We start from the raw sequence: 25,456 nt of genomic DNA, 5'->3' as shown, positions 1-25,456 counted from the left end.
TCCTCAAGTCTTTTTTTTCCATTTTGCTGTTTGAATTTCTGCACTGAATTCCAAGATGCTTTTTGCTTCCTACTATTAAGATTTTTCTTGGTTTATTATTATTTTTATTCCATTGTGTTCTGGTCCTTGTTTTCTTTTGCCTTGTCATTCGGAAACTGTTACATTGCTATTTGCTATTGATTTCCAAAAATATTGTACCACTGTGAACGTGAATTCCCAACAACTTGTAAACTCAGTTTTGTTATTAGGAAACCCCCCTTCAAGGGCTGAGGTTGGAGTTCAGAATTTGGAAAGCAAGCCCATTAAAAGTAAGATTATTTACTTATTTCTAAAACTTTAACCATCATCATTGCTCTTGTTGTACCTTCCAGTGACCATTCTGACCATTTTACTGGACAGCTGATAAACACAGACTTATCTAAGTCTTTGGTTTAAGAGCCAGTTGGGGTGAGGGAATGCTTATTAAATTTTGTCTTAGAAGTATGAGGGAAGTTTTGCCAAAGGCCTGAAGTGGAAAACTGAGAAAGGGCTGGGGCTTCAGAAAGAGCTACTAGATCATAGACTATTTTCCAGCTTCCATCAAAATGTTTTTACTTGTCTGAGATCATGTATTTCATCCTGTCTTAGTTATCTCCAGGTCCCAAGACTTTATTTTATGGATTAAGAATAGCCCTGCATAAGATAGGTTAATTTATGCTATCTTCTCTTTCTCTTTCATGTATTTTAATACATATAGTAGTGGAATTTAAAGAGGAGACTGTCTTGGTTCTACCACTTACTCTGACATCTTCCAAGAGGACTTGTCAGTGAACTGTATGTGAAAATGCAGCCCATGAGACAAGATTTAGTTTCGCTAACAGGAATCTGACACCCTTGATATGTCATATACACAATACAAAGTAGTTTAAGTACAAGGTTCTGTGAGAACTCAAACCTGGTACTTGCTTTCTAGTCAGTTCTGGAAGACGTGGACATGAATCAATAATAAGTTAATAGAAATGGAGCTTTTTTTTATTTTACCAGGGAATTATTTAGCATAAAAGTAAATGAGCGTAGCTGACATTCTTCTCAGATTTAGTTTATGAAATGAAATAATGTTGTTAAATTTCCTAAATAAGGCTTGACTTTACATTTTCACTTGGTTGCAGTAAAATAAATCTTTCCTGACGTGGATCAAGGGGCTGTAAACAATAAAACACAGTATTTGGTAAATATCTACATTACCAATATATCTCTTAGTTTTGTGCTCTGATTAAATTGAGAGACACTGAAAGGGAATACAGGATTTATGGATAGAAACTCACTCATCTGACTAATGTATTAGGTGTGGAATGAGGTCTCTAAGGGAATGTTTTCCAAGAAAGGGAGTTATATTACATGCTCACATAGGTATGTTGTTTCAAATCACAGTTTGCAAAACACAGTTTTACTCATTTTGAATTTGTAACATATTGGGTCATAAAATTGACAATTAAAAATTAAAGATTGAAAAATCTTTAAAGAATATTACATATATATAACTCTTAAAATAATAAAAGAGGAAGAAGAAGAAGGAAAACAAAATAAAAAAAACCTGTCCTTCCCAACATTGGTTCATGGACTGACCAGGCAAGTTTCTATCATTTCTTCCTAGTCTCTCCCATTTCCTCCCTGACTTTACTCACTGCAGGTCAATTGTTATTGCACTCCTCTCTCTCTTCACTGTAGGGCTCATGGTAGAGAATTTAGACTATCGACTAGGTAGGCAGTATGTGTAATGGTTAAAAACACAAGCCCTGGAGTCAAAATCCCTGTGTTCAAGTTCTGGTCCTAGCTGTGTGATTTTAGGCAAAGTACCTAACTTTTCTGAGTCTCTGTTTTCCGATCCATAAAAATGAGAGTAATGACAGCACATCTGAACACATACAAGTAGAAGTACATTTATACTTCTCATTAATGTTTTATAGGGATAAATGGTTTAAGGATGTAAAGGGCTTAGTATAGTAAGTGCTCAATAAAAACAAGCCACTAATATTTAAGTAAACCCATTACTTCTGCTGGGAAACAATAAATAGGCTTGTCTTCTCTTCCATATTTCAGTTATGAAATGTGTACTCACTGAGGAAAAGACAGATAAAACATTGTTTATCTTAGATTATGATGAGATAATGCCAAGCATATGGATAAAAACTGAAAATAAATCCAGATATTTTCAAACATCTTATAGACAAAGTACTAACATTTTACAGTTTTTCTTTTTACTTGGCATGTTCTTTTTGTTTGTGTGTGTGTGTGTATGTGTGTGTGTGTGTGTGTAGGAAGTCAATGCATTCTTATTCATTAGTCCCTTCTTGAGCACTTCTATGAGCTGTATGTGCATCATGGAACTTAACACATATTATTTCTAATCCTAATTAACCATCTAGAGAGATCAAATTTATTAGTTCTATTTTACACTTTAGAAAACTAGAGCTTAAGGATGTAATGTAACTCATCTAAGTTCAGAGAGTTAGCAAGCTTTGGAGCCACACAATTGAATCCTATATCTTCTTTCATCAGAGTTGGTGTTCTTTTCCACTAGGACACATATTTTATGAATCTAGGACTAATGGCCTGAGGAGAAGACTGGTTGATAATTTCACTGATAGAGATTCAGCATTATAAATAGTAATGATTTTTACATGCAAACTTACTCTTTTTACTGACAATGTATTTCATTTTAACAAGTAAGAATGTTTTCAGGGAATAGAATTTTTACTCAGATACATAATAATGCACAATTATACAAATTATAAAAATACATAATTATACACAATATAAGGTAAAGATCTTTTGTATCCTAATAAATGTTTATTCTTCGTAATACACCTATGAGCAGAACCATATTGGTGAAGTTGGTGATTGCAAGGGATATGTTTGGGCATAATTGACTTGGCATACAACCTTTGTTTAGTTTAGTCCTATTAAAAATGGAGAAAGAGTAGTCCTTTAGAAAAGTCTCTGCAGCAAGGAAAGTATCACCATATTTAACATGGTTCTTGAGGGAAAAAATATTTCCTGCTGTTCAGACAAACGTAAAAGATCAGCTAAACACAATCCCAGCAGTTGATTCCAAATGTTGACCTCAGAATGTACGCTCTGAAGGAACGCTAATGGCTCCTACCATAGTGCTTTTGCTGATTTGGATACCACTAAAAGCTCCACTTGACAAGCATAATGATGAACTGCACTTTTCCCATCAAGCAACACATGTTTGGATGATAGACAGCTCTATTAAGTTGTGGATTTGTTTTTTTTCCAAGGACCAATTTTTCATCTTGCTCTGCAAACCCATGAAGCTGCTCAAAACTCACACAACTTATTGCTGATAAATGGAACCCCAGCTTCAGGATTGGGCCTGGTGGGGGCCGGGGTACAGGGTATAATGATGCATCTGTTTTATCAACATAAAACCCCTTTGGTTCTCAAAAGGATGAATTTTCTGTTTGTACTCTAGTACATCTGACTCCACTGGATGAATGGTTTTATGCTTCAGAAACATGCTTTATTATCCACCTAATCTTATTTTATTTAAAAAAATTAAATAAATTTAAATGAAATGTGAATAACTCTATTCCTAACTTAAATGTTCATTGTTGAGCATTGTTTTATTCTTGACTTATTAACAACTCTCTCATGATTCTTTATTTTAAGAATTTCATGCAAGACAACAAAAAAATATATTTGGCAGTCAATAAACAAATATTTTTCAAAACTGGGTGAAATTCTCTTTCTCATTGCTTTTGTTGCTTCCTTATAGCCTTGGAAATATTGAGTTCATTTAATTTTTGCAATAAATTAGTGTATTCTTTCAAAACAAAAGGAATGAGATTGATTTTTCAGAAAAAGGGGAAGGCCTTCTTATAACTTATAACAATAAAAGGATAGACCCTCCCAGAACAAAACTAACTGAATCACTTCAAATTTCAATAGCATCATTGCTTTGGCACTTAAAGATATGCTTCTGCTTCCAAGAGTATCATTTAAAATATAAATGCACTTGGAGATATAAACTTTAAACCTGTTTCAGTCAGCATATTAATTATCATTTAAGACCTTAGCAAGAATTTGTGGGCATCTGTTAGAGATAAATTGAAATACATTTTATGCCAAATCAGAAATGAGCCTGGCTATGAAAACATTCTTCAACAAGCACTGCTTACCTGGTTTTGGCCTCTTTGGACTCAGAATCTTAATTTTAATAGTCAAACAGGGATCCCCTTGGTAGAAAATGTATATAAGATTATCTTAAAGTATTCTTAAATTTGAGATTGTATGATCATGATACATGGTTCATTGAGAACTATTAAATTCACGTTATAAAATGAAATCTAAACACATTAGTATAATTTAGGGTCCTAGCAGGAAATAGGTGGCCTGTTCAAAGGAGTAATTAAAGATAATGTAATGCAGGGACTGAAGGCAGGCTCAAGTGAACCAACAAATGATAATGAAGCACCCAGAGATCAAGAGCAGGAAGCTATTATTACCCTTAGGCCTGAAGATGCAAAGAGATGGTGTGTGTTATTGGAATATAACAAGAGTTAAGGCATGGTAGAGGGACAGACGGACAAGAACTCTAACTGTCTAGATCAAGGAGCAAAGCCATTGCCAAATCCTGGCCCAGCAGGTCTTGCAGGGAGAACACCTCCCTGACCTCTCATTTCCCTTGCTCTTTGATCTCTTACTGGGGCTTCCTGTTGACCAAATCCAACCAGGAGTTGGCAGGCAAGGGAACTTGGTCACTGCAGTCTCTACAGGCCAATCCTCCCACTGCCATAAAGAGGTGCCAGGGAGGGTAGAGAATGGGCCTGGAAGGGCAGATGGATAATAACCAGCACAGCAATTTACCATAATCATAATTATACAGAATGTAAACCTCCAGGAATAACTGAATGTTATTCTTCACTAAGGACTGGTGGGAGCTCTGTTGCTATTCTACTCCTCTGAATTTCTCTTCTTCCAGGATCTGAAGGTTCTCTTCTTCCAGGATCTGAAGGTTCTCTTCTAGGTTTTTAGTCATTTCTTGTCCCACTGAATCTGTGCTGGAATATGATGCAATCCTTATAGCAGGGCTGTTTCTATTTTTTTGCAAAATAATCCCTTTTTTTTCTTTCTTTTTTGCTAAAGTTTGCTTATTATCAAGTCCTGAATAGTTGATTTCAATGAAGGATTTCTCCCTCTGACGTAATTCTTAATATCCTGCTGCCTAATTTCCCCATTTTACTGGGATGGCTTTCGTCAGTTCATTGAGCTGTACAGCTATCTCCTTAAATTGATTGTCCTGCCCTACATGTCCTTCTTACATTTGGTGTTCCATCCACCCTGGCAATGAGAAGGGCTTTTAAATTTTATTTTAATGGGAGAAGCCACTTTCTGATTGGATCAAGCTTCACAGTGTGAAATAATTATTTTTAACGTATAATCAGTTTAAACATCTGTCTTCCTCCATTCTTCACTATTCTTTACTTCTGTTTTTCTAGTTCCTTCACCATAGATTTGATTTCCTTTTTTTCTGTTTACTTAAAATGCTATGAATTAAATGTTGACATTATGGTGTATAATAAATTGTGCGTAACGGGTGAAAAGTGTTTAAGATGGTCTTATAGGTTAACAGGTAAATTAAAACTCAGGGCTGCTTTTACAGTCTGAAGATCTATTTACCTCTCCCAAGTAGAAATTTCTCAGAGATAGTGGCGCATTTTTTTATGTTATATAATTCTAACTGTTGCCTCCTTTTTCACTCCACTCAGATCCGAAGCCAGAGCAAAGCCTCTGGGTCTGGGCTCTGTGAGGGGGATGAAGTGGTTTCTATCAATGGCAGCCCTTGTGCAGACCTCACCCACCCAGAAGTCGTCAAGCTCATGGAGAGCATAACAGACTCTCTCCAAATGCTTGTCAAAAGGTAAGAAGATTCGTTGGAATGTATATTTTCTCCCGAAGCTACATGGGAAAGCTATAGCTCCTACTACCATATAAATTGTTATTTATGGGGAAATGAGGGTGCTCCGTAAGTCAGTATAGTTAAACAGAAAAATCATAGTGTTTGAAAAATGGCAATTCTAATCAACTGAATTTTCTGGTTAATTGAGAATTAACTTGAAAATTTTGTTTCAAGAACTCTGTTGAAAATCTTAGGTATTTTAGACTACTTCCTTAGGAAGCTCAGTATATTGAACATAATACTTCTAGGTCAAGATTTTTTGGTGGGTCAGGATCACTAAATTAAAATTCCTAGATTCCTAGATTAATTTAAAATGTTTAAATGTCACAATGTTATACTGTATAATATTTATTTGAATAGAAAGAGGATGCCTAGGAGAAGGAAAAGAACCAAGAAACCCTTAAAAGCAGTCCAATTTCTGTTTGTCAGAAAAACCAGTATTTGGATATGGGCAAAAGCTAATGGTTAGTTTTTGGACTATCAATGCAAATCACTTGTCAATTTGATCTCTCCAAATTACCCTCCTCACCTAATTGCTTAAAAATGCAGAAGTAAACTTTAAACATAAAAACAAACGAAAACAATGAGGGTAATCACAAAAAATATAGCATCAACATTTTTACCATGTGCAAATGGCAGTATAGTCCACATTAACTTTGCAAATGAGGCCCTGACCATGGCATTATAATGAATCCACAAAGGAACACTCTGGCTTCCTAGAGAGCAGCCTTCAGAAAGACAAGAGAAGGACTTTTCACACAGAATTTCAAAACCTTCTAGGTTTTGCCTCAACTCTGCAGAAAGACTACGTACAGCATTACCCCTCTGATAATCATTCAATATGATTCCATTTCTATACAAATGTGAACTCACTTTGGCCAAAATTTTGTGAAAATAAAAGAAATCTAGCATCTGTCTCAGAATCTCCCATCTAAATATTTACCCTTCAAGCCCAGTGTTTAAGCCCCTGGGATCCTACTTATTTATAAAGCTGCCATTTGCTTTTAAAAGGGATCTAACAGTAATGTTGCCAAGTGTAGTCACAGGGTTGGCCATTATTATGCATCAATCTCTGAGGTATCTGAAGTGTTCAATCACATCCAAAATGGGAGAAAAACCTTTTCTAACTTATTCCCTTGTAGTGTCTTTGCTGATTTAATGAGGCCAGTCTCTTCAGAACACACTTGTAGTCTGAGACATCCCCTACTAGTTTTTGTTTTGATTATGATTGACTACCATTGGGAAAGTCCTTGATGGTTTAAAGTTGAGTCTTAGGTACCTATTTACTTTCAGAAATAAATAGACTCGTTCTCTGCTACTTTTAAGAACTGGAATCATGATTATTATTATTTTTCCTTTTAAAAAATAAATAAATAATTGACGAGATTCAAAATGGAATCTCAAATTAAAATCAGCCCAAAGGTAATCATCATCATCATCATCATCATCATCATCACCACCACCACCACCACCACTACCAATCTGGGTAACTGAACATTGTTTCCTGGAATTAAATATTTCTCTCACTCATGTAACTGTTGTCTATCCCTAGAGGACAAGCGATTTACTTTTCCTGGACTATTGCCCAGAGATAGCTGGGTCAGACTACCTTAAAAAAATCCTCCTTTAACATTGTCTCTATTACGGTAAATTTCATTTAAATGATTATATATATATATACCCATATAATTATGACACATAAATTGTGGAATTGAGTACCTATGTGCCCTGAATGGAAATGAGCATGTTAAGGTATAAAGCTTTAACCTCTAGTTCTTTTATGATTTTTATTCATGTACAGCTATCCATTTTACCTTGGCTACCAATAAATGTTAACATTTATCTGACCCATTTGCCTGTATTACAGTGTGTAAGGCTGGAACGAATTCAAACTTTTCTCTTCTCAGCTTCATAACTGATTGCTAACATAATTCAAAGTGATTTAATCTACTTCCATCTCAAGGCCTTCCTAAATTAAAACTCTCTGGCCTTTTGGTACCCTCAAATTCAGTTGCATACAGTGTATTCATCATTTCCTATAAAAGGAAGATCTAATTTGCTTTCAACATGTTTAAAAAATACTATATTATAATTTTTTTTTGGTATTACCAGGAAGCTTTACAGATTATTTGCATAGAGAAAGCTGCATTTCATTTGACTGTCAGTTTGTGTTTTGTTTATTTTTGTTTTGCTAAATGCAGTCAAAAGCAAAGTTAGGAGTAATTATTTTGAATATTAGTCTTAAATTTTAAATTTAAATTTAAATTTTAAATTCAAAGGTAAATTCCCTTGAGTAGAATAGAAGTAGGGGCTCACTCCCTTCAATTGATGACCCTGCATTAGTTAGGGTACATTTTGTGGGAAGAAGAAAGGGGCCAAGATAGGCGCTGCTGCTTCTTTAAAAAACTTACAAATGTAAGAAATGAAGGCATCTCCTACAGCTGTTCTGTGAATGATGCTTCTCTTCTAAAAGCAGCTAGAGTTTAAATTAGAGTTTTAGCAAGAAGTTGTTTAACCCTTAACTGACACTGCTTCTTGCAAACCCAAATTTGCAAAACTATCTGGGAATGGTAAAGGTCAAAATCAAAGGACTGTGGTGAACAGCTGTGGGCTCCTTAGCTGAGAGATTAAGGAACAGTTTGACTTCAGAGATCCTATAAGGAAAATGCTCCAAGAGAGCAAGTTCAAGTAGAGAAGGGGAGACATCTCAGATTATAAATACTCCATGACTCAATGATTCATTGCAGCATGGAAAGGATTTCTCTTTACACAAGAGTACTGGGCTGGGGTCCACTTATTACAAAACACATGCTCATTGGAGCTTAAAAAAACAGCTTCTATTTCATTCCTTTCAAGAAAGCACAGCCTCTAAAAGAATTACTTGAGTTATCTGTATATTAATATTGCTCTGAAGCTGCTGAATATGTTTATGAGACTTTAAAATGTCCAGACCTAAACTTAGTCAATAAGACATTAAAATGCTTTGTCATATTATAACAAGCATGGTTATTTGAAAACACCCCAATAATTATAGATGAAGGGCATCCATGTAGCTATAACTTGTGCTTTGAAAAAAATAAAAGCTGAATTTAGGATGGATTTCCGTTTCATAACCTTTTGTGAGCATTTTTGCTTTGCTTTAAAAGACAAGTTTATTTGGAAGATCTTTAAATAATAATATAAACATGTTGCCAATTTCTGTTTTCAAATATGTTGCAGTTGACATTTAAGAGGAAATATTTTTACTGTATCCTGTATTAGACATCATAAAAGTGTCAGGAAGTTCTTTGGCAGGTGTAACACACTCTGATTTAACTGTCTGGACTGATTTTTCTGTGTGCAGACCATCCAGTGGAATAAGTGAGACTTTGAACTCTGAAACTGAAAACAAAAACCACGAGCGTCTCATCCATGAAGGGTACGTGGAAAGTACCACCCTACAGATTCGACCAGCCACAAAGAGCCAGTACAGGGAGTTCTACATCGCCCAGGTCAAGAGTGGAGCTCCCCTAGCTGAGGACCAAGCAAGTGGTGCTGGTTTTTCTGGGAGCATAAAAGAAGAAACAGGCCTGGCTCCTCACACGTATGACTCTAAAAGTGGACGCTTACCAGAGGAGGTTATCTTAAGGGAGAAGGCAGAAGCGGGGCGGCCAGGCACTGTGGTTGAGCTACAACTGTCCCTTTCACAAGAGAGACACAAGCGCACTAGTGCCCCTGTAGTGGCTCTCCTGGGAACTGAAAAATCTAAGCCTCCTGACCAAGATCCTAATTTACAGCATGACGGGATCGTCCACATAAATTCTGTCCCCACTAATGAGAAAGGGGAGCCTTGTCTGAGGTCCAGCAAGATAATCCAGATCTCCAGTGGCCAAGAGTTGAGAGTGATCCAGGGAAGTGAAGCAGGAGACACCGGGCTGCCCCGAGTGGAAGTGATCTTCGACTGCTCTGATAGGCAGAAGACGGAAGGGAGCAGGCTTCAGGCAGGAAAGGGGTGTGTGGATTCTCCAGTGGAAGGAGGGCAGTCAGAAGCACCTCCTTCTCTGGTATCCTTTGCAGTCTCATCAGAAGGCACAGAGCAGGGAGAAGATCCATGCTCAGAAAGGGATCACAGCAGACCTCACAAGCACAGAGCACGCCACGCACGTAAGTCCTGCCCTGGGGGCCACTGCTGGGCTGTTGGAAGGGGCTTGGGAGATAGGGTATTTTGCTCCTGCTTTGCCTGCGTGAATTTCTTTTTCTTTTTTTTGGTAAGATTTTCTTATGTCTCTCATTGGCTTTTTTTTTTTAAATTTATTAATGCACAAAATAACAAACATGAAATTGTGGAAAATACCAATTTCTGAACTGGAAGTAATAAGTTTGAACTTTGTAGTAGATTTAAATGTTTTTAATGCATTTTGTTTTATTCCCAAAGACACAGGAACTGTTAAAGAAAATAATACTGTTAATGTGCCTTTTTGATTTGTCTCAGAATATTGTGATATTTCATGTTAAAATAGCATCTGAGAGTATCTGAAGTCATGTGGATGCTGAGTTTAACTGTCAAAAACTGTTGAGTCTGCTGCTGAGAGGTGTCTTTAAAATACAGTCTCCACCACTGATATTAAAAGCAGATCCTCGTTTTGAAAAAAAATCATTGTGCAGCATGATGATGCTTGCAGAAGTGAGTTTGACGGACAAGGACATGTGGAATACTAAGCAGTTACATGATCCTCTCCGTTTTGTAAGTCTTCACTAGACCGCAAAGCGTTTCATCTACCTTCTAGACACAAAAGTCAATCCCCAGGGCCATGTGGAGGCATTTAAATGTCCCCCAACACAAAATATATTTTAAAGTCAAGGCTTTTTACAGTGTTTTGTTTTACCCAGGGGAGCGATTACAGATTGGAGAATGAAGATAAGAATGGCAGTTAGGTTTTATGATTTTTGCTATTTTCTTTCATGTGCTTTTGAGAAACAAATTTGGAATTTCATTTGAGGAGGTAAAAACTGACTGTCAAAGGCACTTGAATGTACGAATGATACACAACAGTAATGATCTTGGTTATTCAAAGTATATTAAGTCTCCTAACTCTTGTTATTCCTTTTAAAGCGTATTTTTAGCATAACCATTTGTAGTTGAATTGGCAAGTGATGTTAATCATTCCTTATACTTTAAGCATCTGTATGCATCTTCACATTTATAGCATATTAAACAAGTGCATTAAGGCAGCACTCACACATATTTTACATGTTGGCAGTGAAGTTAGCAACAACTGTGACTGTCAATTTAATAGTAAGTTGTATAACACTAGTCAAAAAAGGAATTACATTTGGGAATGACCACACTTTTTACTATATTCTCTAAATAAAATTTGATTACCAGTGAATATCTGTAATTTTGTTATAGAACTATTCTGATTCTATTTTATTTTTGAAAAAGTAACCATTAAGTCTGATTTTTTCCAGTGAAAAATAGAGCTGATTTCCAATCAAAAAAATATTCAAAAAGATTTTCTGAAATTTCCATTTAACTATTTTGAGGAACTCAAAAATTATTTGTGAACCATGCTCATTTATCATGGAACACATGATTATAATTAGCTGGTACTATAAATTAATTTGCCACCAATTTATTTTTTATAACAATAATAATAAAATTAAAAATTGAAATATAGCTTTTTGTTATTTTAAAACTGTCAAGTTCTCATTTTACATGACTTAATTTCCGCATCAGTTTTTACCCACAGTTATAAGGGTCACTAGTAATATAATTTAAAAATTTCCCCAAGATTTACACTTATTCTTGCTGCAACTAAAGTAGTATTATATTTCCAAGATGGTAATACATTTACAAACAAATTTATCTAGACAACTTTGTAGCTAAAATTTCTTAAATGTATTCACAATAATCTTGTATTCTGAATTATTATTAATTATTGATTCGGTACCTTCCATTATTATTCATTCAGTTTTTTGACTTTATATTAATTTAGTAGCTGTGAATGCAAAGACTTTGGGAGAATGGCAAAGTAAAAAAAAAAGAAACAGAAAACTTAAATATTTAAACTTATTACATTGAAACATTTAGGTAAACAATATTTTCTTGTTTCCCCCTCCCACTTTTTAAAAGTGCTTGGAAATGTTTTATATCAACATTTTATTTTTTAAATATGGAAATGCAAGGTATGTCCTAACTTGTTTTCAGAAAATATTATGTCCTTAAATTCTTTCCTTTGTAATTTTAATTACATCCAACTAACTGACATTTATTTTCCAGTGTTTATTGTTAAAGTGTAAGGAGCCATACAGAAACAAATTATGAAACATATATTCTAACCAACATATATAAAATGTATTTACAGGAAAACATGAAATGGCATATTATATATATACAAATTATATCTGTATTATACCATCATGTATATCATTACAGAAGTATACATTTTGAAAGAAATAAGAAAGAGAAATGAGTTGGATTGTTTCAAAATTCAGTACCCAACTGTAAACATGTTTTTTCTGCATTCATTTTCTCCCAGGAGAGTTGATTTCTGGGTTGCCATGGAGTCTTCCTTGAACTCGCCAACTCAGTATAATTTTTGTATTTTCCCTAGGGCTCAGGAGGAGTGAAAGCCTATCAGAAAAGCAGGTGAAAGAAGCAAAATCTAAATGCAAAAGCATTGCCCTCCTTCTGACAGATGCCCCCAACCCCAACTCCAAGGGGGTGTTGATGTTTAAGAAGCGCCGTCGGAGGGCCAGGAAATACACCCTAGTCAGTTACGGGACTGGTGAACTTGATCGAGAGGCAGAGGAGGAGGAGGAAGAAGGCGACAAAGAGGATACATGTGAAGTAGCATTTCTGGGTGCAAGCGAATCCGAGGTGGAGGAAGAGTTGTTGTCTGACACTGACGACAACACACAAGTTGTGAACTTTGACTGGGATTCTGGACTAGTGGACATTGAAAAGAAACTGAACAGAGGGGACAAGATGGAGATGTTGCCAGACACCACAGGCAAGGGGGCCCTCATGTTTGCTAAGAGGAGGGAGAGAATGGATCAGATCACAGCCCAAAAAGAGGAGGAGAGGGTGAGTGGAATGCCAAGCAGAGAACCAGATGCTGCCCAGATGGATGGCCTGAGAACCATGATATCTTACCAAAGGAAGGAAGAAGAATCGGTGAGAGTGCAGAGATCTGCGAGCAAAAGCTACATCGAGGTGAGCCATGGCCTTGGCCATGTGCCCCAACAGAATGGCTTCACTGGCTTGTCCGAGACAGCAGAGGCTCAGAGGATGATCCCTATGAATAGAACGGCCAAACCCTTCCCGGGGTCCGTGAACCAGCCAGCAACCCCCTTCTCTCCAACGCGAAACATGACCAGTCCCATTGCTGACTTTCCTGCGCCTCCACCTTATTCTGCAGTCACACCCCCACCTGAAACCTTCTCCAGAGCAGTGTCAAGTCCGACAGCTGGCCCAGCACAGCTCCCTCCGTGGCCCCAGCCTGGCCCATGGTCCCAGCCAGCCTTTTATGATTCATCTGAACAAATAGCTTCCCGGGATGAAAGGATCGCGGTGCCAGCAAAAAGAACAGGAATATTGCAGGAGGCCAAAAGGAGAAGCACGACAAAACCCATGTTCACTTTTAAAGAGCCCAAAGTAAGCCCAAATCCTGAACTCTTGTCACTTCTTCAAAATTCGGAAGGCAAAAAGGGCACTGGGGCAGGAGGAGATTCCGGACCAGAAGAAGACTACCTCAGTTTAGGAGCAGAGGCTTGTAATTTCATGCAAAGCCCCACTGCAAAACAAAAGACCCCACCTCCTGTCGCTCCAAAGCCTTCTGTCAAGTCCTCATCCTCCCAACCAGTAACTCCAGTTTCTCCAGTCTGGTCGCCAGGAGTGGCTCCAGCCCAACCTCCTGCCTTCCCCACATCCAACCCATCACATGGCACCGTTGTTTCCTCCATCAAAATAGCGCAGCCTTCTTACCCTACTGCCCGGCCTGCTAGTGCTCTGAGCCTGGCTGGTCCCTTCAAAGGACCACAAGCATCGGTAGCCAGTCTGAACTACACTCCCAAACCATCAGCTCCCACACCAACGGTAAACACTGCTCATACTGGCGCAATGGGACCATCCAATGAGCTTCCAGGAATGAGTGGGAAAGGAGCCCAGCTCTTTGCTAAAAGGCAGTCAAGGATGAAAAAGTACGTGGTAGATTCAGACACCGTGCAGGCCCATGCTGCCCGTGCTCAGTCTCCCACTCCATCTCTCCCGGCCGGCTGGAAGTACTCCTCCAATGTCCGAGCACCTCCTCCTGTGGCCTACAATCCCATCCACTCCCCCTCCTACCCACTGGCTGCTGTCAAGTCCCAGCCATCAGCCCCACAGGCCTCCAAGACAAGCAAGAAAAAGGGCAAGAAACCCCTTAATGCTTTGGATGTCATGAAGCACCAACCTTATCAGTTAAATGCATCCTTGTTTACTTTCCAACCTCCAGATGCAAAGGATGGCCTCCCTGCAAAGTCATCAGTCAAGGTCAGTTCACTGCCAGCCATGAAGCAAGCTATTCCTCCTCGGCCAGTGAATGCTGGCTCGCCCACTAATGTGCAGGCCTCGTCTGTGTACTCAGTGCCAGCCTATAGCTCTCAGCCTTCCTTCTTTGCCGAGGCCACCTCACCAGTAAGCGCCTCCCCAGTGCCTGTGGCCATTCCCACCTCTCCAAAGCAAGAATCAGCCTCGACATCTTACTTTGTGGCACCAAGGCCGAAGTTCTCAGCAAAGAAAAGTGGTGTCACAGTTCAGGTGTGGAAACCATCTGTTGCGGAAGAGTAATCTTGTAGCTGAAGCTGAGTGTCCACTTTGCTTGAAACGAATTGTTTGCAGTGTTACCTGAGTCCCTGAGAATGCCTAGCAAGTCCTCAACTTAATTTAATTTCAGATGTCACCTCCCAATCTGGGTCCAAGGAGAATATTTTTAATGAGTCAAAAATCTAACTCAGATTGACTTAAAACATATTTATCTTCTTTGCACACTTAAAAAGTCTGGGAGCACCCCTAAATAGACATGGGCCATTATATTAAGTAAGCAGATCCTTAGGGTTTATGCTTTAGCCACAAAAAAACAGTGATCAGTGTTATCAACATTAGGACACAGTCTTTATGTAACATAACAGCTGTGTTCCTACAGTGAAAAGGTTCAAATGTAGTGAAAACATAGCATGTATTGACTGACATTTCCTTTTTAAGTAGTGCTTTATCTCTATTACTAGTATTAAAGGATAAGAAATTTATGGAGGACAGGGATCAGCTCTGGTCTGTCAACCTCAGCCACCTGTTTGATGTTGCAGAGAAGGTACCTTGGGGACTGTTGGAATGTACATAGTTTAGTAAGGTAGGTAAGAAAGAGGGGATTAATAATTACAGAGAACTTATTATGTACTAGGCTCCTTGCCAGATGTTTTACATATATTAGCTCATTTCAGAAGACTTCTTTAAAGTAAACTGGATGGGTAAGAAGGATAATTATCCTTAGAGATTGATTCCCATCCTCTCTCCCCAGTTACCTAAGAAATTGAGTACATCTCCAATTGCCCATGAAGGCATAAGTTTGTTTTCCTCGCTGAGGCAAGTGGTAGAGTACAGTAAAATGGAGTAACATATAAAAAGGTGAGCAGGCTGCAGCTAAAGGTACATATGGCTATTGTTTTCCTTTGGGAAATCACATGATTGGGGCATGAAGGGTTACTGATTCCAGGGGCTGATTGTGACGCACAAGTAATCCCATGTGTGTGGAGGCCGTAGGGTGAGAACTCACAATTATTAGCATCATTTCTGAGTGACGTCACAGATTTTTTTTTCTTGTGTTTGTTTTGCTTTCTGACGACTGCTTCTCCCACTGTTCCTTGCAATTCTATTCCTGCACCTTCACTTTATTATTTATATTTGATGGACCAGGAGGATTCAGACAAGGTTACCTTTAAATTTGGATTGGTCATATGCCATGCCATCATCCAGCTGGCTCTGAAGTTAATAATGTTACTGACAGTAAACCTGAAGAACTTTCTCATATCTATTTTAAGTCCAAGTCCGACCATGGAAAATATTCAACATGAATTAATGTAGAGAACCACAAAGCAATTTTTTTTTTTTTTTTTTTTGCGGTACACAGGCCTCTCACTGTTGTGGCCTCTCCCGTTGCGGAGCACAGGCTCTGGACGCGCAGGCTCAGCGGCCATGGCTCACGGGCCCAGCCGCTCCGCGGCATGTGGGATCATCCCAGACCGGGGCACAAACCCGTGTCCCCTGCATCGGCAGGCGGACTCTCAGCCACTGCGCCACCAGGGAAGCCCCACAAAGCATTTTTGACAGCTCCAAGGAAAACCATCTACTCGATACAAGAGATATGTCTAGAGACCTCTCATAAAAGCTTGCCTGGTGTGAGGGTACATGGTACCATTTTAATCCTCTGCAAATATCTGTATTCCTGTTCTTTTTCTGCTGTCACTGTCAATCTGCTATATTTTCACTACCCTATTAAAATATTACTTTCTTCTTTAATCTGTTCAATGTATTAAAAAAAAATACTTCCCTGTATGAGCTGTTCTGACCTAAGTCATTTCTCTGATATTTCTCTTATATTGCTTCCCAAACATCTGAATTTCTTTTCTGTGAACACTTCCATTTCTCTCTACATTGTAAAACTGCAAGCTGTAGGTATTTGTATGACATAACACAGAGGAGAATTAAGTCAGCTACAGAACAATGGGGCTTATTCTTCTGCTTTTTCTCTGGAAAATCTTTCATTGCTTTTGGTGGCAATTTATGTAGAGGTTAGAACCACAGGATGTAGCTTGGCCTCTTATTTGCCTTTTTGGGAAATCAATTAGGAAGATTCATACAGGATAAAGGAAAAAGCAATCTATCCATTATATAAGGCTATTGTTTGTATTACTTGTTCTTTGCAAAGGAAGTCTGTTGAATGCTGTGCGTTTTGCATTCTTTTCTAATAGAACAACCAAAAAAGGCATCTTAAGGTGAGGCAGGAAAGGAGATCATTTTTGTAACTTTGCATTCTTAACATAGCATTTAAAGAACGGCATGAATTAGAGGGAAGAAAATGGAACACAAAGTAGTCAATTTGAGATCACTGGTTCAACAGTAGCCTAGAATGGTAATGACCCACAAGTATTTACAGTTGTCCAGTGGTTTGTGGTATATAGGAATGAGAAGTGTTTGGGGTCCATTTCCTGTTGGACAGGTGGCCATCTTATCAGAGCCACTGTTTGGAGCTGATGACTAAAGACACAACTAACATGACTGAGACGTCATGGGGTTCCCAAAAAGCTTCTAAGAAGCATGTCAGGCATGCACTAAAAGCATCCACAGCTTCGACTGGGAGCTGGTAGCACAGATCTCATCTGGAACCATACAGTCCCAAATTGTGGAAAAGGCATGGGAATCCTCCAAAATTGTATCCACAGCAGAGTCTAACCTCACCCTGAGAGATGGGGGCTGGGAGGGAGAAGGACTGAGCTAGCTCCCTGGAGAAGGAGGGATTTATTTGCCTCTTCTCCCCAGCCGGGGAGCCCCGTGGGAGCTTGCAAGCAGAATAAGCTGGGTGTACCACCTTTCAGGTTGGAGTTCTGGAAATGATGTCAGTGCAGCAGGTGGGAGACTTAGGACTCATGACCTCAGCTTCCCTCCCACTGGGCACCCTTTGAATTCGGGGTGTTGGCTTTGTTGTGGTGGCAGATATTCGGATTGGTTGCTTGGCTAATTTGAGGGTATGGGGAGGCAGTTTTTGTTTAGTTTAGGACCTTGCCTTTATCTTTGTCCTTTGTTAGCTTAATTTCTAGGTACAGCACCCCACCCATGAAGTCCAGTTGTCATCGTCAACACAATAGCAAGGATCATTTACTGAGTGCTTGCGTTATGATAGGTGCCTTATATACATTATCCTAAGGAATCCACTGCATGGTTAACAGGCATTGGAATATAAAATAAAATGTAATCACAGTCACTCACTTACTGCAGGACCTTATGCAAATTTCTTTCCACCAGTGTCCCCTTAGTGATGTCTCAAACCTCTCTTCCTGGAATGTTGTGCCATAGTGAATGTGAACAACACTAGATATACTAGGAAGAAAGGTGCTATGTAAATGTAAGTATACATATTCCTCTCAGTCTTATAGGAGGGCAGATTGAATCACAGAACTGGTATGATTGAGAATCTGAGCACTGCCGCTTTGATCTTAGAACAGTTACAGTCTTATTTCTAACATTTCAAAAATAAACACATTCTGCTTTGAGAGAGGAAAATCACACTGTTTCTGCATTTTGACTATTCATTGATAGTATAAAGCATACATTTTTAGGAATATGTTTTATAAGACACATTGGGGCTGTCATTCTGGAACATGTAAAATTTTGTACTTCAAAATATATCTAGCACGATTGTTAATGATTACATGTACCTCATTTAATCTTCACAAGAAGCAACTCATTTTAACCACAGGAAAACTGACTGAGTTACAGTAGTTCTTGAGAGTAAGCCAGGATTCTTTAACTCTTCTAGATAGTGCTGACCCCTTTCAAAAAGTGGGTTTCATAGGGCAACTGAGTATTATCACACAGTTGAATTCTAGCCTGGCCACAAGAGTCGCATCTGAGATGTCAAGAACAAATGATCTGCATTTAAAGGGAGTGGACTAAGTGATGTGGGGCCATTGTTTTGTTTACAGTTACTAGCTTAAGAAATTTTGAAGGCTCTTTGCTGCTGACAGGCATATCAAACACTCAGAATGCAGCACTTTCACAGACGTTTCTTGAGAGCACAAGACACATGGCTGTTAGTGTCTGAGTTTAGATTTAATCTTTCAAACAGAAGTCCCTTGCTGTGTATCATTTCATCCAGTTACAAATTTGAGAACCTGCAAGCACCCAAATTCAAAGAGTGAATTCCTGAAATCCATTGCTATTTTATGAGTCATCACTGGCCTGGCAGGAAGGGTATTTGAAGTCATGGTCATCAAAAAGAAGTGATTGTTTTCTGAAAAGCTAAACGCTTAAAATGCTTCCAGAGGGAAGCAGTGGGCTGTGTTCTCATTCCCTCCTAAAATCACAGTTGTTGAGTTTGTTTTAAAAATTGTTAAAAGTTCATGAGAAAAATATGTAAATTCTAAGAGCCAACATTATATTCCCAGAAGCACTGACCCTTGCTGGTCTCATATCCCCTTATCACTGGACTCTGGGGGACACAAAGACTCGTGTAACACTTCAGTGCCGCTGAGTTTGTCAACAAGTATTCTGGGAAAAAGCAGAAATGAATTCTTCTCTAGACTTCCCACCAGGATTGGCCAAAGGCCATAAAGCAAGCTAGTAAATTCCCACAGGACCCAAACACCAGGCAAAATTGCTAAAAGAGGCCAGTCTGAGTTTAAAAAAAGGAAAAAAATTACAGGCCATCCTGTGGAGCATCAGACCAATAAAAACCAGGAGCCCCCAAATCAGACTATTCTTTCCTTGATGTTATCAGGTACAGCCAATTTCTTAAATTAAAAAAAAAAAAATTTAATGTTTCTATGGTATGTATATTTGTACACTAAATTACCATTTGGCACTTGGAAATCATAGACCTCACTACTCAGAAGCAATTGAGTGAAGAGAAATTTAATTTTAAAATATCAAATCCTGTCAGATTCCTGATTTTATCAGAACTATGCCAGTTAATAAAGTATTTCTCAAGTACAAAAAAAAGTTAGACTTCTACAGGGTCCTATAGTTTAAATAATTGTTTGTTATTGATACACAGAATTTCTTAAATTTTCATTTTTTGGTTCTAAATGTAAAGTTCCTCACGTGTATCTCTGTTTATACCTCATTCTTGACACGTTTTTCTAAATTATGTGTGTGTTATGACTGGTAAGATATACATTCAGGGTCCTAATAAAAATAATTACAAGGACCTACTTTCCAGCCTACCCTTCTTCCTCTACCTGATAATAATAATAGTATTTAAAATAATAACATTCCAATATACCATGGAGGAATCCTGCTTTCACAGCCCCTACTTCTTGAGCTCCTTGATAATTATTAATGGTTGTTCATGGAAAACAAACAAACAAACATAGACTTGCAATTAGCTCTAAGTTGAAAAGAAATGCACATTTTAGGTATAAACTGAGAAATTTTTTCTTCTTGCAAGTAAATATGAAAAAGCAAAAGTGTTTTTTTTTGTTCTTCAGGAGACATTTTAGAAGTCAGGGAAGCTCTTTGGTTATCTTTATTTAGTGGAATGATCTGTTTTCAAGAACACCCAAAGGCCCTGAGTCAAGATTACGGTCTCAGTTAGGATGACATGGGTGGGGATGGAAGCTGTGGCAGCCATTTAAACAAGCTCATGAGGTCTAAGAAAAAGACAGAAGGTAGGGTGGGGGGGTTGATGTATTAAGTTTCTACTAAAAGCCAGGAACAATGTTAATACTTTACATAAATTATAACAATAACTAACACTAACTGAGCACAAACTCTGGGCCCTGAATTGTGCCAAGTATCTTCATAGATTCTTTTTTTTTTTAAATGGATATATAATTGACATATAACATCACATTAGTTTCAGGTGTACAATAATGATTTGATACTAGTATATACTGCAAATTGATCATCACAATAGATCTAATTAACATCACACATAGTTACAAATTTCTTTTTCTTGTGATAAGAACTTTTAAGATCTACTCTCTTAGCAACTTTCAAATATACAATACAGTATTGTTAACTATAGTCACCATGCTGTACATTACATCCCCAGAACTTATTTCTGATAACCTCAAGTTTGTACCTTTAACCACCTTCACCCATTTTGCCCACCCACACCTCCACCCCTCTGGCAACCACCATAGATTATCTTTTTTAATCAGTAGTCCTTATGAGATAGGTACCATCATAATCCTCAGTGTATAGATTATAGATGGGATTCTGAGGCACAAAGAGGCTGAATATCTTGCCCAAGATCACATAGCGTTAAGTAGTGGACCCCGGATTTGGTCTGGACCTACACCCTTAACCAATTACACTGTGACCTCATTTACTCCTCAGAATTACCCTGAACATGAAGGTATTATTATTATTTCTGTTTCGTAGACAAGGTATCTGAAGCCCAGAGAGGCTAACCAACTTGTCCGGCAATCACTAAGCTTATAAAGTAGTGGGCTGGGGTTGGACTTACATACTTATCTGACATCCAAGTCCAGGCTCTCCCTTCAGTACCACAAGATTTCCACAGTCTCATTAGACCCCAGAATCCCACTCCCTGAGACCTGTTAATTATGTGTTCAGCAAACCATCCACCAAGAGCCTACTCTACATATGCTTAATGGATGGCTTTGACCACTTGAGAGACATTAGAAAGGACCCTACTATCATAAGATTGCTCATAAATCAGATGCTATGATAATATGTTGGAAGTGAAAACCAGTCTCTGAAAAATAAGCATCTGTTTTATAAGTAGAAATGATGGATTTGACAGTGATTTTGTATGAGTTCCCAAAATTCTTTCACTTATATCAGGGTGAAAAGGTGATATTCATGGGCTGGGAGCGGTGAGGAATGTCATTAAAAAAAAATAAAGCAAAATCAAAGGCTCTACATAAAAGGAAGTACTCCCCTTGGCTTCATGCCTTTCCCACTAAAAGTAATTCAGGGAACTTGCTTATCATAGTGAATCAGCACCCAGCTTGGTTTGCTACTAAACCAATAATAACTTGAGACATTTCAACAGGAATAAGTCTACACAGAATAATGCTGAGAGAATCACAGTTTTCAGTGTTTCAAAATATATCAAAAAAGTAGTCGTCACTGGAATCTTAGAGTTCCATGAAGTGTCTCCTGGCTGAGCTAGCATTCATCCTGGATATGGATGAGGCAGCAAACCCTTCCTGCTGCAATGTCCTCAATGGAAGGTTTCTCAACAGGTATTTCTGTTGAAAAGTTCCCAGAGAGGACATTTTTATACCTTATGTTTTTTCCAGTAGTTTTTTGTTTTGTTCTGTTTGCTTTAAACTATGTCTCATTGTCATTTTGGAAACATCTCCTAAAGAACTACTGTAATGGATTCTAAATGTGGGTATGAACATTCTCATCACTAACTTCAAGGAGAGAAGATGTGAACTTCTGAGTTAATTGTAAAAAACCCTCATTATATTTGCAGAGCTTTACTGCCTTAATTTAAAACCACAGATCCACTAATACAGTGATAATTACAAGGACTTACTATATGCTAGGTGCCATTCTAAAGACAACAAATTTTAACTTTTTTAGTCATCACAAAATGACTAGTGTATGAAGAAGGTACTATTATCATTCTACTTTACAGATGAGAAAATACAGTAAAGAAAAGTTAAGAAACTTGTCTAAAGTGATGGGGCTAAGACTCAAGACCCAACGGTCAGACTCCAGAGCTATTCTCTAATCACAAGGCTACATTACCTCACTTGATCACAAGACAAAGGTCACATATGAAAGGAATTGCCCATCAGAGGTGATAAGCTATACCTGTCTCAGGAATAACTCAAAAGTTACTTTATACCTTCCAAATCAAAGAAAGAAATGTTGAAAAAACTTCTTAGAGTTTGGTAGCCCCAAATGATAGACACTTGTGAACAGGTACAAGGGGAGGGAGAAAGGTGTCGTTTTTATTTCTACCAGCCTATTTGCTTATAACTCAAATGGTAGGGGGAAGTCTAACATTTTGCTAGTTCCATTGAGTGAATACCCATGATGTGTTTGACTAAATTCCTCAAACACCCACTTCAAGCCATCATATATTACTACAGCTGTGCTAATTTACACCAGGTAAATTAAGGAAAAAAATAGTGATGAGAAATTCCTCAAATTTTAGTAACAATAATGCAGAAAAATGTTCCTGCAAATATTTAAATTAAAAAATAAATAAATTAAAGCAATGATTTGATTTAGGGGAAGCATAAGGTAACCATTTTTTAAATGAAATTCACCTATGATTACGTGAGATAATGCACATAAACATCAAGTATACAGAGACAATATTTTGTAGTGGGTAAGCGTGTGGACTTGGGCCAAAATGCCTGCAGCTGAATCCCAGGCTGCCTCTTGCTTGTTGGGAGACATTAGGCAAACGATTCAGCCTCTCTGTGTCTCAGTACCCTCTGCTATGTAATGGAGAAAATAATAGGTGTACCTCACGATTTGTGAAGATTAAACAAACCAATATGTGCAATGGGTATAAAACAGTGCCTGGTGCATAGAAAGCATTCAACATATGTTAGCTCTTAATATTCTTATAAAGGGCACTCAATAAACAACAGCTACTATTTCATAAACTACCAAGGAGGGAAACACACACAATGATTTAAAAAGTTCTTTTGTTTTCTCTGTTAATATGAATCCCAGTTTAAGGGATCTAAGAGAACTAAAATAGAAAAAGCGGCAGCAGTGTCTGTATAAATCTCATATTGACATGAAGAATAATATATCCCCAGGAGTCTTTTACTGAGACATCTTTGTTTCTTCTCTACTGTTTTCTTTTTACTGAAGTTTTATTTTTCTATATTCCTCTGTATTCAGCCTATTGGTCAATTTTTTTCTCTTTTGTCTTCATCTATTGTACTAGCATTGTTGTAGTGGTATACAAAGATGAGACCAGGATTCAAAAAGACTGGTACAGTATTTTTTAAAAAAGAAACTTAATATCAGCTTTGAGACTCACTATAAAGGGACTGTGATAAATTCAAAGCACCAATATTAAAGAAAATAAGTGTGGTGTATTTAGCAATATAGAGAGAATTCTTAGGGGAAATGCTTGTAAATGAAATGTATTCTCAAAATAGAATAGCTGGTATCCTGAGCAAGGTTCTAGTAGGACAGTTGAAGCTTAACTAGGCCTATCACACAGAAAGTGGAACAGTTGGCAACCCAATCCCCGAAGCTACCCCAATTCAGGTCTGCAACAGTTGGGGCTCTGAGAGAACCTGGCTGGCCTCTGACGATGTAGCAGGCAGCTGTTCTTCTCCCTCCTCCTCAACACTGTCCCAGGATGAAGGGTCAGCAACCTGGTCTTTTTAGAGTAATTGATCCCCTTGTCTGAGAAGAGTGATCAGTTTCCAAAACCAGAAAGAGTGAAACCTCGGTCTGAACAGAGCAAACTCCCAGCTCACAGCGCAAGTGATGAAAAACAATTCTCAGAAGCTGAATGACTGATGTAGGCAGGAACTTAAAATTCCAGCTGCCTTTCAAACAAAGGGAATTTTTGTGGGTTTTCTGGTACTTCTAGAATTCTTCTGAGTCAGAAGCAGAAGTTAGGATGATCTTGAAGAGAGAAAAATCACAACAAGATGAGATTCTGAAAACTTCATCTCAATCTAAAATTGCTTTAGTTTCAAGTACAGTTAAATTGACTTAGTTAAGTTTTCCTTTTGTGGCGTTTAATTACACTTTTTCTTAAAAAGTAAAAAACAACTAAGTTTCTTTCTTACATGGCATTAGTTCTTTTTTCTGCTAGCATATCTCAGTTTGATAAAGAAGTATTCACAAAACCATCCTCTAGAGCTAAAAATCACTAAGGAATTGGCTGGACTGATATAAATAAAATGATAATTTAAAGTATCATACCAACCCTTTCACAGTTGGAAGTTTCTTTCCTGTTTTAATCACACTCAGAATTTATTGATGGTCTGGCCCACTGGACTACTTGTTAATGCTTATCAGAGGGTGCCACTTATAATCCTTCATATAAACTCAATATGGGCTAAATAGATTTTGAATTCTACATTATGAAATGTCCAGCAAAATGTCACAATTCATTTCAGGTGGTATTACTGAAATTAAGAGCAAAACAAAATATATCTCTTAGAACTTTTAATTTTAGTTTTTCACTTCAGTTCACCAACTATTTCCTTTATATACAGTGTTTTAGTGTGAGCAAACTATTGCCTTCACGGTATTATTATTATTTTTTTGACTTCACAGTATTCTAATATGCAGTTTTCCAACTTTTGTTCCCAGGGAAAAATTAAGATTCCCCTCGCACCAGGGAAATTATGATTTTAGTAGCCCCTGGATGGGGCCCAGGAATTTGTTTTTGTAACATATACCCCAGGTGATTCTGATGGTAATGGGCTGTGAACCTCACTTTGAAAACCAGTTTTCTGACACACAAAACACTGAAATCAACTTTATTCTTTAAAACCCATCAATAGTTTTCTAGTTCATTCAGTCCGGGACAGCCAGACTTGTAAACGGAACCTGCTTTCAAATGCTCTTGATGCCTTGTCTGAAGGGAACAGGCCCTGAAGTGCTGATCTTGACAGCTTTATTCTAAAAGCCCAGGAGGTGGCAGCAAACTCTCTTCCCGCTCAGAGAGCGCTTCACAGGCAACCATTCTAAAGTGTGTTGCAAATAATTTGCTTTGAACAGCTTTTAAATTTGTTTTTTAAATAGAAGAATAAAGAGGGCCTTGAAATGTGATTTTATCTAACTCCCTG

General features: G+C 37.9%; 1 protein-coding gene and 1 long non-coding RNA gene across 4 annotated transcripts in view; one reads left to right on the top strand and one right to left on the bottom strand.

The window, feature by feature from the left end:
- Nucleotides 1-25,456, bottom strand: part of LOC309961333 — a 187,061-nt gene that overhangs the window by 28,476 nt on the left and 133,129 nt on the right. The gene's annotated exons all lie outside the window — the stretch shown is intronic.
- The window catches only part of SYNPO2 (synaptopodin 2), a 169,633-nt gene that overhangs the window by 127,426 nt on the left and 16,751 nt on the right, over nt 1-25,456 (top strand). For 2 of the 3 annotated variants that reach the window (XM_082838466.1, XM_082838465.1), the window contains exons 2-4: nt 5,772-5,923; nt 9,306-10,105; nt 12,556-14,741. In XM_082838466.1, coding sequence (XP_082694592.1) covers nt 5,772-5,923; nt 9,306-10,105; nt 12,556-14,741 — 3,138 coding nt within the window. The remainder of the gene's footprint in view (nt 1-5,771; nt 5,924-9,305; nt 10,106-12,555; nt 14,742-25,456) is intronic. The other variant, XM_082838467.1, reaches the window with a different exon arrangement.

Source organism: Leucopleurus acutus, assembly GCF_964270905.1.
Source record: "Leucopleurus acutus genome assembly, chromosome: 4".
Lineage (NCBI taxonomy): Eukaryota > Metazoa > Chordata > Mammalia > Artiodactyla > Delphinidae > Leucopleurus > Leucopleurus acutus.
Note: the sequence above shows the minus strand (reverse complement) of the source record. Positions and strands in the feature narration are given on the sequence as shown.